The 18,446-nt window shown below is 40.3% G+C and overlaps 1 protein-coding gene across 2 annotated transcripts; it reads left to right on the plus strand.

The window, feature by feature from the left end:
- The first annotated feature begins 731 nt into the window (after nt 1–731).
- rbm6 (RNA binding motif protein 6) lies at nt 732–16,564 on the plus strand. Of its 2 annotated transcripts, none has more exons than XM_023410186.2 (23): nt 732–834; nt 1,464–1,536; nt 2,016–3,561; nt 3,668–3,757; nt 3,864–3,933; nt 4,855–4,928; nt 8,255–8,329; nt 8,943–9,234; nt 9,350–9,507; nt 9,641–9,741; nt 9,834–9,903; nt 10,020–10,101; nt 10,227–10,282; nt 10,369–10,489; nt 10,870–10,967; nt 11,512–11,844; nt 12,300–12,449; nt 12,548–12,613; nt 12,783–13,010; nt 13,091–13,165; nt 13,258–13,355; nt 13,454–13,505; nt 13,596–16,564. In XM_023410186.2, the coding sequence occupies exons 2-23, from the start codon at nt 1,484–1,486 to the stop codon at nt 13,686–13,688; spliced, it is 3,981 nt and encodes a 1,326-aa protein (XP_023265954.1). In that variant the 5' UTR covers nt 732–834; nt 1,464–1,483; the 3' UTR covers nt 13,689–16,564. The 2 variants fall into 2 exon arrangements, with proteins under 2 accessions (XP_023265954.1, XP_023265953.1); XM_023410185.2 differs by having other exon boundaries at nt 733–834; nt 13,593–16,564.
- Nucleotides 16,565–18,446: the final 1,882 nt, after the last annotated feature.

Raw genomic sequence — 18,446 nt, forward strand, 5'->3', positions numbered from 1 at the left:
TTATGGCTCCTGGGACAGACTACTTTTTTATGGCTCCTAGCAAGATAGGACATGAATCCCAGTGCCAGGGGTCAGCAATTAGGTTCAACTGTGGGCCAATTTTTTTCAGCACTGTTCAATGTGGGGCAACATAGTTTTACAAGCACATGTGAGATGCAGACCTATATATTTTTTGTTTTTGTTTTTTTTTCCTTGGAGTGTTTTATTTGGTAGTGTTTTATTTCTTTTAATAATAAAACTGATTTATAAAACATGCTGTTTTGGATTTATAACTGAGAGCAGTGGTCATGTTTTCCATTAGTCAGTGAGTGCCAGCAGTGTTACACTGTAAAACCCAGTTGACAATAAATGACCTTGAGATTCAAATTGCAATGGTTAGGTTATTTACCCTGAATAAACAGTGGCCTGTTGACCTCTTCCATTTATGGTTGAAAGGAAATATAGTTGTTCTTGCTACCTTTTAAAAAAAACATATTTAACATACCTCTTTGTGCTGAAGACACTCATTATTTGTTAGAATTTGTTATTTGTTATTATTTGATGTGACAAGATTTATTAGGTGTTCGTTAGGATTTGCATAAACCTGTTATATATCATATAACCCTGAATGACATCGAATATGCCAGTGGTTGTGTTTAATAGCCGCTAGGAGGCAGTGATTGACCCTTCTGCCTCTTGTGCGTCGTACAAAGAAGAAGAAGAAGATCCGTCTCCGCTGCAGCAACAGAAGAAGAAGCTTCGTCTCCATTTTTCATCAGTTTGTTGAAGCCAAGCCATCGACGACCTAGAAGACAACCCTCCGCAATATCGATACTGTACTCGAAGAACAAGCAAGTGGGTCCTAAAAACAATATTTACGGTGAAATATATTGTCCGTGAAGTGTTATGTATTTAAAGGGACGCTGTTGGAAACCAACGCAAAGCAGCGTCTTTTTTAACGTTAATCTTAGCCAAGATACGCTAGCTCCGATACGGTCACCCTTTGAATGGTGTCGTCGGATAAAAAGGTCTTTATCTCGCCAATTTAATTACACTAACATTGCCAATTTAAGGCGGTTGTTCTCTTGGATACCTTTGTTGGTTGCAGTGCTGTCATTTACAACACTCAAGTTCTTTGTTTATGTTGTGGCGTAGATTATTTGGGCCTAGTGATGGCTATATTTAGCGGGCCACTCTTCAGTGGGCCAGCATTAGCAAGCACACCGCCCAGATTGGTTACTTGCCCCTGGTTTGACGTATGCATCCGTCAAATATGAAATAATACACTCGCCGACAAACCTTTATAATCCATTATATTTATTTGGCTATGTGCTCAAAGATCTTTAATCACTCTAATTTAGGGTTAGGATTTTTTTGTCTTGATTTTTGTAAGTTTGGCTAAAAAGGCTATGCCAGCCATGCCAAGTCAAAAGTGGTGACTTCATTTACCGTATTATGATGCAAACCTTTAACTTTGCTTCTAGATAAGATACTGACTGCAGACATGTGGGATGGGCCGGGGCCAGGGCAAGGACCACGGGGAGGACCACCCTTTCGGTAAGCATCATTTAGTCATAGGTTCAGATTTAAGAGAAACCTAACCAGTCCAGTAACTGTACTTTTGCCTTTGCTGTTTACTAGGGGTGTGCAATATGGCTAAAATCTGCTAGCAGAGTATATATGTTATTTGATAATGTGATATTGATTGCTGCCACGAAGTAGTGCATTTTCTGGTGATACTATTATTTTAACTTTTTGAAACATTTAATGTCTCTCTCAAAATTGTATCACATTTCTGCATTTGATGACTCCACTCCTTTTTCTGTTCATGGCAAAATCTGACAGATAAATTAGATACATTTCTATTGTTGCACAGTATATGTACTGCCCATCCCTTCTGTACACTTATGTTGATTGGTTGGGCAATTTTGAAAAGTAATAGTTCTCCCCTCCATATTGATTTGTTGAAAGCTTTGTTCTTTGGCTATGTGCACATCAAAAAAATCAGAAGCCTAATATATTAACATATATTCCAGTGGTGATCATCGTGGAGAAATGTTTGGGGGCAGAGATCGATCCATGCCTGATTACAGAGGTAGAGATGGGATGAACATGGGTTCCATGGGTCATATGGGCCCAAGACCTCTAGATGTACCACCTATGGACATGAGGAGGATGGATGGACCACCCATGAGGGGGCGTGATATGGACCCACGTGAAATGCGAGGTAGAGAGCCAAACAGAGATTTCTTCAGACCTGGAGAAGAGCCAGACTTCAGCCTTAGAAGGCATTATGAAATTGCCATCAGAGACAAACTGATGAATTCTTCTGGTTTCCCGGGACCAGGCAGGAACTCAGGAGACATGGGTGGGAGGGGTATGCCACCAAGGGATCCAAACAGCAAATTTATAGACACGAGAGACAGAGAGTCGTTTCATTACAACACACCACGGTTCAATAACCCCAATATTGATGGAAGAAGAGGGTTTCCTGCAGACCGAATGGAGAGAAATGACGGATTTAGGGACATGCGTGAACGGCCCCCAATGGGCATTGGTGACAACGATCGCTATGATATGGACTTACCTCCACGTGAAAGGAGAATGATGGACACTGACAGACGAGGAGGGCCTCCATTCAATCCAAGAGGTGGATTTGATTCTGATATGGATTTCAGAAATCGTCCTGGACCATCAGCTGAATTAAGAGGTAGAGACCGATCACCCTTAAGATTTGGAAATAGTGATATCCCTCCAATGGACAGGGCAAGGCCAGACATGCCTTCAGATGTTGCTGGCCCTCATAGATCAGAGTTTATGGGTCCAGAAGACGTTCTCAGAGAGAGAGAGTATCGAGATTCAAGTGACAGTCCCCTTGTAGATTATCGGAGTGGTGAAGAGATGACTCTTGCAGAAGAATGGAAGAACCGTCGAAAGGACAAAAACCCTTTCTTAAACATGGGTAAAGGTATGGGAGGTGTACCTGAACCCAGCTTCCCTGTAGGTTTCGGCAGAGATGTGAATGTTAGAGATCCACCACCGTTTCAGGAAAGGGATAGGCCACCTGTTGAATTCCCAAGGAAAGATGTTGGCTTTCCTCATGGTGACCACTTTTCTGCTATTGACCTACCACCAATTGGCAACAAAGGTCCACAAGATCACCCGCCTCCAGAAATAAGTCCTCTTACTGGCCCTCTTGGTAGAGAAAATGAGAGTAAACATTGGCTTGGAGAAAGGGACCCAAAGCATAATCAGAATAAATCGCATCATGATGAAAGGCCACCTTACCATCAAGAGAAGAATCAGCCTGCACGCGAGCTGCAGGAGACAAATGATTGTTTTACAGGGTTGAAAAACATCCCGCACAATCAAGGACCTGTCAGGGGAAAGATGGGGGTGGAACGTGATTTCCAAAACAGCAGCACTGGGCAGGCGAGAGACCAAGACTACAGAGACATTGATTACAGAACAGGGTCCGGGAGGGCTTTTGATTACAAACGCGAGGAGCTTCAGCCAGCGGAGAAACTCATCAAAGAATCGAAACCAATCACACCTTCAAAATTTAGTGAGTCTGGTTCTCAGGTATGTGTTTTTTTTTTTTTTCCCATTAGTACTTGTTTAAAATTATATTTTCATTTTTGTAATATGTTGATTTTTCATAACCATAATTTTAATCAATATCTGAAAGGATCAAGATTACAGGAGTGCATCAGTGGAGGACAAAGTTTCCAATACAATATCCATTATTGGTATTCCAAAGACTGCCACAATGGAGCAGGTATTTATCAAACAGAAAAGCAACTTTCTTTTACCAGACTGTGTTGGTAGTACTTTGCATAGACATCCATTGTATAACTCACTTGGTTTGATATTTTGTTTTGCAGATTCTTGGTGCCTTTGTAGTCCGTGATGGTGTGCCAATGCAGGGGATGAAAATCAAAAATGTTGTGCCAGGTAAGAAAGAAATGTTTCTTTTTGGAACTGTTTGGGGCAGTCGATCGCTACCATGTCCCACGATGTTTCGCTTTTCACGACATTCGAACCTCCGCATTCTTTCTTTTTTATGAACTTGGTTGCTTTTGTTGTTGCTGGTCTGTGTGAACTTGTTCAGAAAGAAGGGGGAGGGGGTTCTCTTATGCCATGACAATGTGGGGTCATGGTCAGTAAATGGAGGATTTATCAAGGATTCAACATTAGGAGCTTCGGAGAGTGATAGTCAATGTTGGTCACAAAATATCTGTGACAAGTGACTCACTGAATGTGTCCTTCAGGGACAGTTTATCTAAGTTCTTTGATCGAAAAAAGAATGTCAACAAACCTGAAATGGAAACTGCCTTGTAAGTGCTTTGTTCATCCTGCTGATCTAAACATCTGCTTTAGAGTGAAATTTTTCCTTAATGGATCGCTGTACATGTGATTTATATATGATGCCAAGCTTTCTTGTGGAGATTATTATGTCTCAAAAGCCTTTTTTAATTTTGTATAAATATATCAAAACATCATCACAGAAAGATATTAGGTGTCTTACTTTATTGGATATAAACATAAATGGTAAATATTTCTGTGTCCATGGTGCACACCATGCAGTCGTTCACTGCCACTGGTCCGGATTATCTGTCTGTTAAGGCATGGCTCTATCAGAGCCTTTCATGGCAAAGTCTGATATGACACCAGTCATCAGAAGACTGAATAGAAAAAAAGCATAAACAAAATGTGTGCTGTCCTGAAAAGGTATGTGTGTCGGTAAAGGTGAAAACATTCGCTCACTGATTCTCGATGTATTGACGAACTGCTTTCTTTTATGTTTTAGTGGGTGACTGTCATTACTGGCATTGACTAACAAAAACCCATCTGTATTTCAAATGCTGTCCCCAGGTTACAGCTACGATACGGCCTATGTGGAGTTTTTAAACCTCGAGGATGCAGTCCACTTCATGGAGTCCAACAAGGTGGCCCATCCTCGTCACTCTACGAAGGCCGTCTCTCCCATCAGGATTACGAGGGGTTGAGAGGGCATTTAGTAGATGGGGGAGGGAGAGAATCTGGGAACCTGGGGTTGCTATTACTTTCAATTTACTTTGGTTAAGGAGATGAAGGTGTCCGTTGTTGACATTTTTAGATACTAATGTCTAAAGCCTCAGCAATTAGTCCTAATAATATATTAAATATTATTATTTACTCATAAAGCCATGTTAGAACTTCAGTACTTGTTAAGCACATAAAAAATTATTAAAACTTTCAACTGTATATGTGCACAGGTAGACATAAATAGGTTTCCTTCTCATTGTTTGCTGACCCTCCTAGCCCTAAATTTTCTAAATCAATCCCAAACTGCCTAACTGGAATAAATGTAACTAGAAAATACAGATGTGTAGGGAAACAAAACAGTCCTCACGTTGGGAGTTTTTAATACCTGCGAGGTTTTAAAATTTAAGGAAGATTTAATGATATAGACAATGAAGGTTCCGTACTTAGCCACCATTTCCTATGTTGTGATTTAGTCTTCGAAAAGAATTATCGAAGGGAATTATTATCGCTTGATCTCACTTTCTGCTTTCTGCGCCTTGTGAAGAAGTTGTTCAGGATGCAATTTCAGATTTGAACACTTTGCTTACCAATGCTTTAGTGGGCCTTGAGATATAAAACAGGCCTGAGGTAAGCGAAAACGCTAGTTGGTGGGGAGCAGATCAAAACACGGCATAATGGTATTTTATCATGGCAGCAGTTATTTTAGCTGTAGTCATGACGATGACAGTTACGAAATACTCTACCAGGATAATTGATTGGCCAGTGTAGTGCCTTGCTGGAGGATGTCTCGTTGCTTTCTGGCAAAATTTAAACCGGGTTCAACTTTTTTTGCTGGTCAACGAAGTGTTTTTTTTGCTGGAGGTTTGCGGTGGCGTCCCCACTGTCACTGAACTGGTCTCCTTCAAATGAATGAGGGGGGCTATGTTTTCACGCAGGACTAAAGTTTGTTTGAATGCAGCTGTATTACTGAGAAACAGACTGTTACGAAGTTACTCTTAACATACAGTACATATTCTTCTCTGCTCACTTTGCAAGAGAAGATTACCATTTTTTAGATTAGAAAATTATGAAATTATTTTTTTCAATAATAATCCCAGGACAGGTAAAGCATTGTAGTGATCACATCTTTTGTATAATTTACTCAGCCGTACACAGGTCTACAATACCTCTGAGGGCTTTTTGATTCGCTACCAGCGTGACTCTATGGATAGCAATGGTAGCTGATCTGTCAAGTCAGTTGGGCCTCCACTTTGGTGAAAGCTAAAATATCTCAACAACCATTGAACGCACTGCCATGGAAGTCTGTACACGCATGTCATTGTGCCCCAGAGGAAGATCCCTGCTCTCTTGGTGATCCCCTGACTTTTCCATTAGTGACATTATGAGGTTGACTTTTTAATTTTTTTGTGAAATGTCTCAACAACTTTTGGATGGATTGTCATCAGATTTGGTACAAATAATTATGGTGCACAGAGGATCAATCCCTAAAGTCTTTGGTGATCCCCTGACTTTCCTTCTAGAGCCACCAGCAGGTCAAAATTTGAACTCGGCCAGTGAAAGATGTCTACATCTACTCCGTGGATTGGTACAGATTTTGATGCGGATACCCATTGGATAAATCTTAATGACTTTGGCGATCCCCTGGCTTTTCTTTTTGCACCACCATGAGGCTGACAATTGTGGTTCAGAAGGGAAATTGCTCTGCAACTGTTGGATGGATAATTTGAGATGTGGTATAGACATTAGTCGTTTTTGTGAATATTTCAGTTTGTTCAGTTCTTTGGGTTTCTGGTCTAACAATTTGATTTTCTTTACATCAAGCATTACAGCTTCACATAACTTCTAGTGTGGCTGCAGACTCCCATTCTTGTTGTCTTCCAGTTTCTGTGGCAAAATTCTTTTCCTAGTTCAAGGCGTTTTCAGTCATCTGTGACTCTCTTCCCTGAGAGTCCTTATCCTCTTGATGGTATTCTCTTGAACTTGTCAGTGAATTGTGCCCACTGGGATTTCAGCTTTCTTTGGATTTCTCTGAGGATTTTATGAATGACGTTTTCATCTTGACAAATGAACAAGTCTTCAGCACTGGCCTGAATTGCTGTGGTTTGATCATATCTCAAATTGATCTTATCTATTGCCTTTATCTTTTTGTAAATGGGATCAGTTGGATTGTTGCTGAAATGTGTAGCATCTGGCTCTGATATTTCTCTTAGTAGACCGGTTGATTGTATACTTTTTTTTTTTTTTTTTCACTACTTATTTCTGTGTATGTACTGCAGCAATTAATTTTTTGCGTCCTCAGATTTTAATGCCCACTTTGAAACTATCATGAGCAGTAAAAGATGGCTTTAGCTTTGGTTTTTTGAAATGCTTTGGGACCAAGATAGCAGATTGTGTGTCTGGGGAATGAGCACGTGTATGGTTTTTGATGGTTAATTCCATTTTGTGCGAATGAGATCGTCTTTGGAATGGACAGACACAACTTACATCAGAATTATGGCTGTTTAACACAGTACTATCAATTTGCATAGTACATTTAGACATGCCATGAGGTTCTGGGTCATCTTCCTCTAAACAAATGCAGTCTAGTGTTGGGAATGGGGTGTTTACGATTGGAACTGTTTGGATTGTACACCTCACCTGCTGAGCGTTTGGTTCTCATTTGCACTTCAAAGTTCTGTTGGTTTCGTTTTGATATTTTTCTGTGGATATGAGTCATCCTTGTACAAGAGTGCGGTGTATTTGTAATAGAGCTGATTGAAAAGAAAATGAATCGGCAACTATTTAGATGACTGATCTTGTCAGTCATGTTTCAAGCAAAAATACCAAACATTCCCTATTTCAAGCTTTTTCAGATATGGAGGTTTGCTGCTTTTCTTTGTTTTGTCTGATAGTGAGCTGCATATCTTTGGGTTTTGGTCGGACAAAACAAGAACATTTTATGGACAAAATGATTACTTGATTTATTGACAGAATAGACCGCAGATTAATAGGTAATGAAAATAATCCTTAGCTGCAGCCCTAATTTGAGGTTCCCTCGAAACTATTTAATGTAGTATTGGGGCAAATGGCCTGTGTGAAGCATGATCCTGGACCTGAGTTTTGCACACCACCATTACTGTTGGTCCATTTTATCCTCGGCAGTGAAGAGGAGGGCTAAACCTGCCACAGTGCATGTCATTGATATTACTTTAGGTATGAGTCACCAGTGTCCTTTAATGCTGATTGATCTTTTCTGTTCTTCTTTCAGGGATCCCTAAAGGTTGGCACTAGAACGGCGACCATGAAATTCATCAAGCCAGACGAATGTGAAAAAAGGGTTCATGTGAGTGTAGTGAGAGAAAATGACTGTTTGTTTTCTTCAACAGATTTTGTACCATAAATTCTCACATTAAATACAATATATTAGATATAATTAAATGCACTATAAAACCAATTTACCTGTATTATAACAGCTCTTATAATAAATTTGGCAGAATTCCACGGCCTTATTTTAGTATAACATTGTTATACCACTGTGTTGCTCTGAGTTTCTCTCTCTAACAGAAATACTAGTATTAGTTGATCACTCATTAATTCTCATTAGCCATTCTTTATGATAAAATAAACAGAACAAGCAAATCTGAACATTCATTGAAGGTGATTCCACAGATTATAATGGAGGAACTGTTAACATCAAACACTGGTAGCAAAAAATTAAAAGGGCAAATTGGAACTGAGCAGAAAACAGGCTTCTCAATAGAATTAAGTAAAATATATGTCCTTACAAAATAAGGGAAAGCAGAAATAAAGGGTTGTTCTCTCTAATCATGGCCTGGCCTAGATATAGGCCTAACCACTGTTTTGTACCATGTACAGTATCCTTTCACCATATTATTTACCCCACCATAGTTTAACAGTAATAAAAATACCCCTTCCTTCCGATCTCTGTGAATTAGGAATCAAATCACAAAATACCTCAACTCCAGGAGCCCCAGTTGCCCAGACCAGATGAACCTTCAAAGGAACTGAAGACTAACCTGAATGGGTCCAACCCAAAAGCTCCTATGGAGCCATTGTCCCACGGCCTGTGGCAGCGTAGCTCTGACCTGACCCCAGAGGCATGGCAGCAGCAGGTGGACCAACAGCTCCAACAGCAAGAGACCGAGCAGCAGCCAGAGTCCTGGGGCAACCGCAACCTTCCTCATCACAGTTCACACCAATCTGACTCGGTCTTTAAAGACAGTAAAAGTATGTTGACTTAAACTCCTTGCTCTTTTTAGCGCCAAATGTTAGAAATACCTTGGCTGTTGTAATTCATACCTGAGAGGAGTTAACAGCATTTTCTCCTTTTCTCTCTGTACAGCCATGATAATAAAGAACGTGAAGCCCACCACCACAGTAGAGACTATCCTGAAAGCCTTGGATCCCTTTGCATATCTGGATGAAAGAAATGTCCGTCTAGTGAAGGCAAAGCCACCTGGAGCAAAGTGCTTCTGCTTTGTTGACATGGACTCCCATGAGGTGCATAACAATAATTATGAACCCAGTTTGCTCCTGTCAATAATTTCGTGCTCCAACAGAGTTTGCAATTACCATCTTTGTAAATTGTTTTCCTGTAATTTTCAAGCATTCATCACAGTGTCTTCTTTTGTAGCAAGTGACACGTCTGGTTGAGCTCCTCACTAAACCCAGACCCCTTTATATTGATGGAGTCAGAGTTTATGCCGAGGTTGCAAAACCTTTGAAGAACCAAAAGTAAGTCCCCATGTTGCCAGGTTTTTTCTATCACCGTCTCTAGTTGAAAAATCCCATTTCATTTGTTCCTGATGATTTTCTGTCTGTTTCAGTTTCAGAAGAGATTTTGATAAACCAAACAGTTCTATTCTCGGGTATCCACCTGAGGCCAGCTTGATAGGGGTAAGTTGTGCTCGTCATTGTATTGCTCCAATATAAAAATACTAAAAAGAAGATAATGGTCAGAGTGCTCAAATTACCGTTTTTTTTTTTGGTTCTATTTTGCTGTGGCATTTCAGCAACAGCAGCAGCATTTCCCACAACCTCCACAGTTCTTGCAACCCCTGCAGCCACCTGCTGGTGCTCCTGCTGTTATGCAAGGTGAGACTTCAACAAACGCACAGTCAAATATCTTGCTCCCCATGGACAGTTTATTATTACTAAACTTTTATGGAATAAAATTGCATAAATTGCTCTCTAATAGTCTCTCATATTTTTCTCACCAGGTGATTTGTTGACTGGCACTAATCCCCCTCTGTCGTCTGACCCCATCATTAGCCAGGTAGGTTATGAAGCAAAAAAGCAAAGATGAGATACCTTGTGCAGTTAACTGCCTAGCTTTGAGAAATATCCTTTAACACCTCATAGGGAGTTGGCTACTGTGAGACTCCAACCGTTGACCCTTCATTCCATGCTGGTGGACCCAATGTGCCTACAGAAGCTGCTGGGATGACCGCCACCCCAGACGGATCACAGGCCTACATCTATGGTGAGAAACAAATAAAATGATTAAATCCAGAACAGTTTTAGATGACCTTATGTCAGTATTGCTACTACATTGTCGTAATGAAACCTGAGATTTTACCAATAGTCAAAGGTGACATATGCACTCGCATTTAACTTTGTACAGATGGTGTCCTGGAGTTTGTCGCCTTTGGGTCACTTTCCCTCTATCCTTCCTTTTTTCTTTTTTTTTTTTTTTTTTAAGAATGTTGACTGTAATTGTAAATTGTCACAACATTGACTTCAATTTAGCATTGCTTCTCAAATGATTAGGATAACGATTTTCGTCATCTACTCTGAAAGATCAGTGCTCTTAATATCTCCAGTTTGTTTGCTCATCGTATCTGTTTGTCTTTATTCCTCCAGGCTCTGAGATTCCGGACATGACAAACTATTTGTATGATGCCACGTCGGGCTTCTACTACGATCCTGAGACAACACTGTACTACGACCCTAACTCTAGGGTGAGAATACAAAGACAATGTTATATTGTGATGTTGTATATCCAATTGTGTGTGCTGCAGTCAGTAAACTACCGAGGTCATATTTACCCAGAAGTAATTGTATCTTCTAACAGAACATTTTTTCATGCACATTTATTGAATTTGAAGATTTTAATGTCATTTGCAGACTGTTTTAAAATGTTTTTTACAGTACTTGATGTAAAGATGTGCAAACCAATTGTGGTTTCATTCCACAATCAAAACAAACACCCAGAACTTCCCATTTTTATATTAATGAAAAATGTACTAAAAACCATATCTTTCAGCTGTGTCTATTTGAGTTGAAGATTTACAAATATCTCCCTCAGGAGGATTGAAATATATACCTAAAAACCTAACCTAATCACTGTGTGATAATGATAAAATAGGTGTGTGCGATCTCTTAATAAGATGACGACAAAGACTACAGTTTAATCTTACATATGCACTAAGAAGTCGGCCTATAGCCACCTTGAATAATTGGTTTGGTTGTTTGTCTTCTCCTTTTCACTTTTTTTGTGTATAGTATTTCTACAATGCACAAACCCAGGAGTACATGTACTGGGATGCAGTGTCAAAGACCTACATCCCAGTTCCAGGAGGGAAATCTGCAGAGACCCAACCTGTGCCCATGACCGCTGAAGACCAGGCCATTCTTTCCAACCCAGCTGCAGATGCTCCTTTGGAAATGAAGAAGCCATCAGTGCCTCCCCATGCTGCAGCAGCTCAAATGTCTGCTCCGGAGCTTGTCCCCACTTCGACAGCCACTCCCGAGAAGAAAGATGATGATGATTCTACTAAAAAGGACAAAGATAAGGATAACAAAGAGGAGAAACCGAAAAGTCTTGCTGCTGTGAAGGTAACACTTCAGTTATATTACCAATGCACAAAATACATGTTTAAGAGGCAGGTAGTTAAGGTACTATAAACAATTCTCACTGCCACTAGATGTCGCACTAGACCACCAGCATCTCATTCGGCCACACCTCCGACCACCCTTCAGCCAGAACCCGCCCTTCTGTCTTTTCTCAGTCAGCAAGGTGTTACAGAGCCCAGTGAAAGCAGCCACTAAACGCACAATTGAATAAAGTTACACTGTGTACCTGAGAGCCAACAAAAAACAATCCTGCCACAACCATTGCCCCACACTAGCATTGTTGATATATGCTCCTCTGTATTGCTGGCAGTAAGCCAGCTAGCGATAGCATAATTTGTCAAACAAATGTATATATTACATAGAAAATAGTTGTTTGCTGCTATGTTGTTTAAAAACTTGTTCAGAGAACCTTTTAAGTGGTTTGTTGCTGTTTGCAGATCATGAAAGATATGGAGCGCTGGGCAAAGATCCAGAACCGTCAAAAGGAAAGTGTACGTGCCCCATCGCCGGTTCTGAAGACTGGAATGGACGATGATAAGAGGCAGTCTAAGTCGGCTGATGCTGGTTTTGCTATCTTTGAGAGGAAGGTGAGGACACACTCTGCACATTACATGGATTTTTACAATTAATGTTGATATCGGAAGCATTCATAATGTTTCATCGTATTCCTTGTCTGTATCCTCAGATCTCAGGTGGAGACGATCTTTTTAAAAAGCCCCTTGCTCCCCCTAAGAAAGATGAAAAGTCAAAGGTATGACTCCTCTTCGCATAGCTCTAATTTCATCTGTATGCGCCTTTGACCATACATCATTCACTTTGAATGGTTTTCTCTGTGTGCCATTTAAAAAAACATTGATTAATGAAATAAACAAAACTGGTTGAAGAAGCTGTTTCGAATATTTGTCTGGTTTGTTTCTCAGCGTCCAATGGGCTCCCTGGGTCTACTGGCATCAGACTATGCAGCTGGCAGTGATGAAGAGGTGGAAGAGGATAAGGAAGAGGGAGCTAAAAGCAGTCAAGGCAGCCATTCTGAAGACAAAGATGACAAACTGACAGACTGGAAGAAGATGGCCTGCCTGCTGTGTAGGAGACAGTTCCCCAACAAGGATGCTCTGATCCGCCACCAGCAGCTTTCCGACCTGCACAAAGTACTACCTATCAAACTGTGATCAATAGTAGACTGTGACTGTAAACATAGCCTCTAATGCTCAGTGTGTTGTCTCAACAGCAAAATATGGAGATCCACCTTAAGATCAAGAGGTCAAAGAAGGAATTGGAAGCATTAGAGAACCAGGAAAAAGAAGTGAGTGAAAAATATTGGGGTGATTTAAAATATATATAAATATGTATGAGTTGTGTCTCATGTGAGTTGATTGTGGAATGTGTTCTCCACAGCTGAATGCCAGAGAAGCATCCAGATCACCAGAACAGAAAAGAAGAAAACACCATCACCAACAACAGCAGCACCATAATACCTGGGCTGGAAGCTCCAGGTAGGTGTGGTTTAACACAGTGTTATTGCGAATAGAAAAACGGGAAACAAGGCAGCATCTCTGTGGTGATACTACTTAACAATTTCCTCTCGGCTTAGGGAGATGAACAAAGTCAGTGAGAGGCCTGGTTTAGGGGCGGAACCTGTCCCGGTAGGTGTGAAGCTTTATTTCATCAATAAACATCATGTGGCTTGTCTTGTTTGTTTATTAAACTTTTAATTGCAAATGTGTCTTTAGCAGAGGAAAAAGAAAGAGCCTGTCGTTTGGGACCATGCCACCTACAAACAAGCAGTACGCAAGGCCATGTTTGCACGGTTCAAGGAACTCGAGTGATCTCATCCAAACACATCCTCACTTTGATATGTGAAGTGTTAATGACAACCTCGGCGTGAGAAATACCTTTGACTGTCTTTACTGTTTCTCTGCCTTGGACATCACTACACTGTAGAGCCACAGTTTTCTACACAGAGATGAAGTGACAAAAGATGTGGCCAAAAACCACATTACATGGGTTCAGTGGAGCCAAAACAAACAGACAAAAACAAGATTTATTTGACATCCTCAACGATGGGTGTTGTACAGAAATTAATTCATACTGTTGATTCGAGCATTTTTGCCCATGTTTTATGTGTGGCCTGTATGTGGAAATGTGAAGTGTGTCCATACTGTCTTTTTTTTTTTTTTTTTTTTTTTTTTTTTTTTTTTCTTTTTTTTAAATGATGCTGTCACAAAGGCCACAGTCACATTTTGTTTTGAAACTGAACAATTTTTACATTTTCATTTTCATGGGTTGGAATTGCTCTTATATGTGCATATTTTTTAAGTAAAAAAACTGTTATTGATAACCCTTCTGCTTAAAGTTTTTATTTTGCTTGTGTTTTAATTGTGTTGGATTCAATTTGAAGTCTGCAGAACATCCATCTCATGGCCACTAGATGGCAGCAAAATTACATTTTCTTTTGGTTGTTTTGCGTACATGTGACGTATCCAAGTAAGATTGGTGAATCAAATCATCAGTATTAATTTGATGTATTTACCAGGTGAAAGAAAAGATATCGTAAAAGTCAAGTGGATATATCCTTGTAATTAGAGTTTGGTCCCATGGACACCAGTAAAGTGGTCTTTCTAACTTGCTTTATGCATTTTCTTCCTTTGACAGTGATTTCAGTCCTCAGTCGATGCGGCTTTAATGTTTCCCAGTTGTGCACTGCAGGAGTTAGAACATGAAGCCTCCCTCTGACCTTTACTGATATGAAGGCACCAGCCTGCACCCTCCCTCTGGCTGTGGCTCAATGAATGTAGAGGATTGCATGGGTTTAGTGTGCTGACATACTAGCTCCTCTGAGAGCAGTAACAAGAACACTGGGGAGCCTGAGGAGCTGCAGTCAATGACAAACACGGAGACGGTGTGGAAGGGAGCAGGGAGGGAGCCAAAACCTTTGTGCAAGAGCAATCGTGCTTCCTACTGTGAGCTTTCTTTTGGCCCGAACAGGTTGCTTGCATTTTGCTTTCATGCCTCCCACGGCCTGGCCCCTCTCCATACAGCAGTGGGTAAAATGCCAAAGTTGAACATCTTTTTTTTTTTTTTTTCCCTGAGAATGACTGACAAAATATGGAGTCTCTTTGTCTGAGGAGCAACAACAAAACTTTACAATTCCGTGTAAACCTTGTTTTGTGGCCTGGCAACAAAACAGAGGAAAGTACAATAAACAAATACATAGTGATTATCTCAGGTTCAGATGTACGTGCAGTAAGCCCTGACCATGAACTTACCATAGCATTTGCTCAGTTGTAGGACTTTCCGAAAGAAACCCAATTTTGTATTAAAACCAGTATTAGTCTTTATTCTGTCTAGGCAGGGAGGTGGTCAGGATTCAGAACATCCCTCTTTGTTTCAATTTGTATTTAAAATCACATTCTCGAAGATTGGCAGCATCCTTTTCAACTCTGCATCACACCCTTCCCTCAGGAGGGGAAAACATGTTTGTATTGAATCTAACTTGTTCTGTTTGTCTTCAGTTTACATGTCTGTGTGGTACCTCAGTTATTAATTATCAGCTCTAAAGATAGGTATCAAGATTTCCCACAGCCATTCCCGCATATTAAATTTATAATGTGGTAAAAGTTGTGGAAAATCTTTGTTCAGTAGCATGATTCAGACCACACAGGTCTTATCAAATGAGCCAAACACAAAGCAAGAAAAAGTCATGTTTCATTACGCCCTCTCTGTTTACATGATTACCTAAAATTGAGCATATTTTTGACATAATACAGGGAAAGGATGAACCAAATTTACTGCCACACAAAAAAACACTGTACCTATTTGTCTTTAAAGCAATTTAGTGGGCACTGTATTCCCACGAGTCCTTGGAATAAAAGATTGCTTGCATGTCTGCAAAATCAAAGGTTTGATCATATCTTTAGATGTTGGACTATCTTTTAAATTACTTCCATATTTGCAGTGATTTTTTTTTTCTCCCTCTCTCCTGCTGGTAGGTTGATATGATCACAGATTTCCATTTCATTGTAGGTCAGTGTATCCTAGGACATCAATTAAATGAATAAATTTTCACTGCAACAGCTTTAGGTTCAGGATGTGTGTATTTGCATATAAATAGAGTATTTATTACCAGGATTCACATGGACTTCAGTTTCATGTACTTCAGTCATACAGTCTTGGTTGAAGCACAAATTGCCATTAGATAATGAGAAGTCTGAGAAGTCGATGCTAAGGTTACTGTATCATCCAGATCCAATGAAATCCAATTGTGCGACAGTGCCAACAGTATTAGTAGGTTGTAGCATATTGATTTATGCAGATGTCTCACAAAGTCACTGGGTGAGGGAATGGCAGAAAAGGGTGTTTGAAGGAGGAAGCTTTGCCCATTTTCAGTTTTTTTTTCTTTTCTTTTTTTAAATGTGGAAAAAAATTTCCATTTCTCTTTTCTCCATTCTGTCACAAGACCCCAAAGACACCCCCAGCTCCCGTTAACAGATTTCATCATTACCCAGTCCCTAACAGTCCAGGGAATGAAAATTAATGTGCAGTTAGCCTATAAGGATGAGAGGCCAAACAGAGAGTTAGGGCTGCTATGTTAGTATCCTTTGTTTGTCTTTGTGTGTGTGTGTGTGTGTGTGTGTGTGTGTGTGTGTGTGTGTGTGTGTGTGTGTGTGTGTGTGTGTGTGTGTGTGTGTGTGTGTCTGTCTGTCTGTCTGTCTGTCTGTCTGTCTGTCTGTCTGTCTGTCTGTCTGTCTGTCTGTCTGTCTGTCTGTCTGTCTGTCTGTCTGTCTGTCTGTCTGTCTGTGAGAGAGAGAGAGAGAGAGAGAAGGAGAGCTTTCAGGTATGGTGTGGATGGCAGGAATGGTGGACAGGGAGGCCAATTATCCCAGCTGGACGGCTCTTAGCAGCAGGCGAGTGGAGCTGGAGCAGCAGTCTGGGGACGAGACGGAAGAAGAACGCAGTCAGCAGGATTCTCAGATGTTGAGATACGGGCATCAGTCCACAGAGGACGGAGAAACATCATTTGATTGCTTTCAATGGAGGCTGGACACCAAGCTGTTGCAGATGGACAAAGATGTTCGAAATCCATATCAATACCAACTGACAGGCAGTTCACCGCACACCATCTAGTTTTTCCAGTGTATTTTGTCCTGTTAAAGAAAGCCTCTGAAAGACCTGCTCTCTGTATGAAATTAAATCCATGTAGTATTAAAGATGAAATGGATTATTTTACATTATGCTTAAATGTAGGATGACTGTGTGGTTATCAGAAATCTCTTCTTTGTCCATTATGACAAATGATCAAAAACATATCCCATGTAGAATGACTCCCTTAAGGAGTAGCATGTGTTTGTGGTCACCCCGTGCAAACAAAGGGCCTATACCATCACAGGCTCATAGGAAAATCTTGCTTGTCTGAGCAATTTCACCATCTGGCTTATCCTTTCAAGTGTAAGTTGAAAAATGATGTCTGTTATTGATTGCTAATCTATAACATCTTCTTGAAAATGTCCTTATGATTGTCAGGCGGAGGACATACATCAGAGCACAGCTTATGTAGAGAACATTTGGACCGTTGCTCACAGCAGAACCAACTCCACTGGCAGACCTGTCACTGAGAACATTATGGACACTGAAAACATTTGGAAATGATGTCATCGCTCTGCACTCCGGCACTGACTGAGAAATGACAGGAGTGATGGCACTAAATTCATCCAGGAAACAGTTTCCCTTTGTTCTCTTGGTCTTTTCTGATCCGGAGAGAAACAATATCCGCCACCAAGTTTTGAATAAAGCACAGCTGTCTCATTTGATTAATGATTTTGAGGTAAACTGTTATTCTCAGCGAAGCAGTCTTCATGTACATCGCTGCAGCTATGCGTTGCTTTGTAAATGCACTGGAAAAAAAAAAAACATCTATGAAACATATCTGACTTGTACAAAACTAAAAAAGTTGTTCTTCTTTTCTTCTGCAATGTGAGAACCAATGAGCTGCTCACGCAACAAACAAAATTGTACATACAAAATACATACTGTACATAAAATCTAAGATGGAATACAACCTTGAAAAGATAATGAGGCAAAAAATGATGTAATGATTATATGTAACATGGTGGAATTGATTTTTCTGTGTAGTCCATTTATACTGTGCCAAGAAAATTGTAGTTTTGATGTTGACCCCTCCACCACATACAAACATACATTGAATTGAATTGAGGCGTGGGCAGCAGCATCATATTTGCCTAAAGGCAGCAGCATCATCCCCCTGCCACAAAAGCAAAATAAAAAGTGATTACCTATGTAACTACGGCAGGATGATGATGATGATGATGATGAAGGCCGCTTTTTCTACCACCACATAGCCATACATCCACTTGTTCTAACAAGTGTTAAAGTACACCGGTCTGGTCGTTTGACGTTATCAAAAGGAAAGGTACTAATCTTGCTTCACCAGTCAGCTGGCTGCTCAAGTACCAAAAGAAGTAGATTATAATATTAATATTGAAAAAAATTATAAAACTTAGAACTTCAAAAAACTTAAATTTAAAACCCACCACCACAAAAGAAAATAAAGAAAGTCAAATGTATTT

Source organism: Seriola lalandi, unplaced genomic scaffold (genome assembly GCF_002814215.2).
Source record: "Seriola lalandi dorsalis isolate HSWRI2012SDOR001 ecotype SW California unplaced genomic scaffold, Sedor1 jcf7180002054416, whole genome shotgun sequence".
In the NCBI taxonomy this organism is placed as follows: domain Eukaryota; kingdom Metazoa; phylum Chordata; class Actinopteri; order Carangiformes; family Carangidae; genus Seriola; species Seriola lalandi.

Coding starts and splice junctions, on each gene's coding strand:
- rbm6 (XM_023410185.2), top strand. CDS start 1,484: ATGTGGGATGGGCCGGGGCCAGGGCAAGGACCACGGGGAGGACCACCC. Junction 3,562..3,667: donor TTAGTGAGTCTGGTTCTCAG/GTATGTGTTTTT, acceptor AATATCTGAAAG/GATCAAGATTACAGGAGTGC. Junction 13,356..13,453: donor ACCTGGGCTGGAAGCTCCAG/GTAGGTGTGGTT, acceptor CTCTCGGCTTAG/GGAGATGAACAAAGTCAGTG.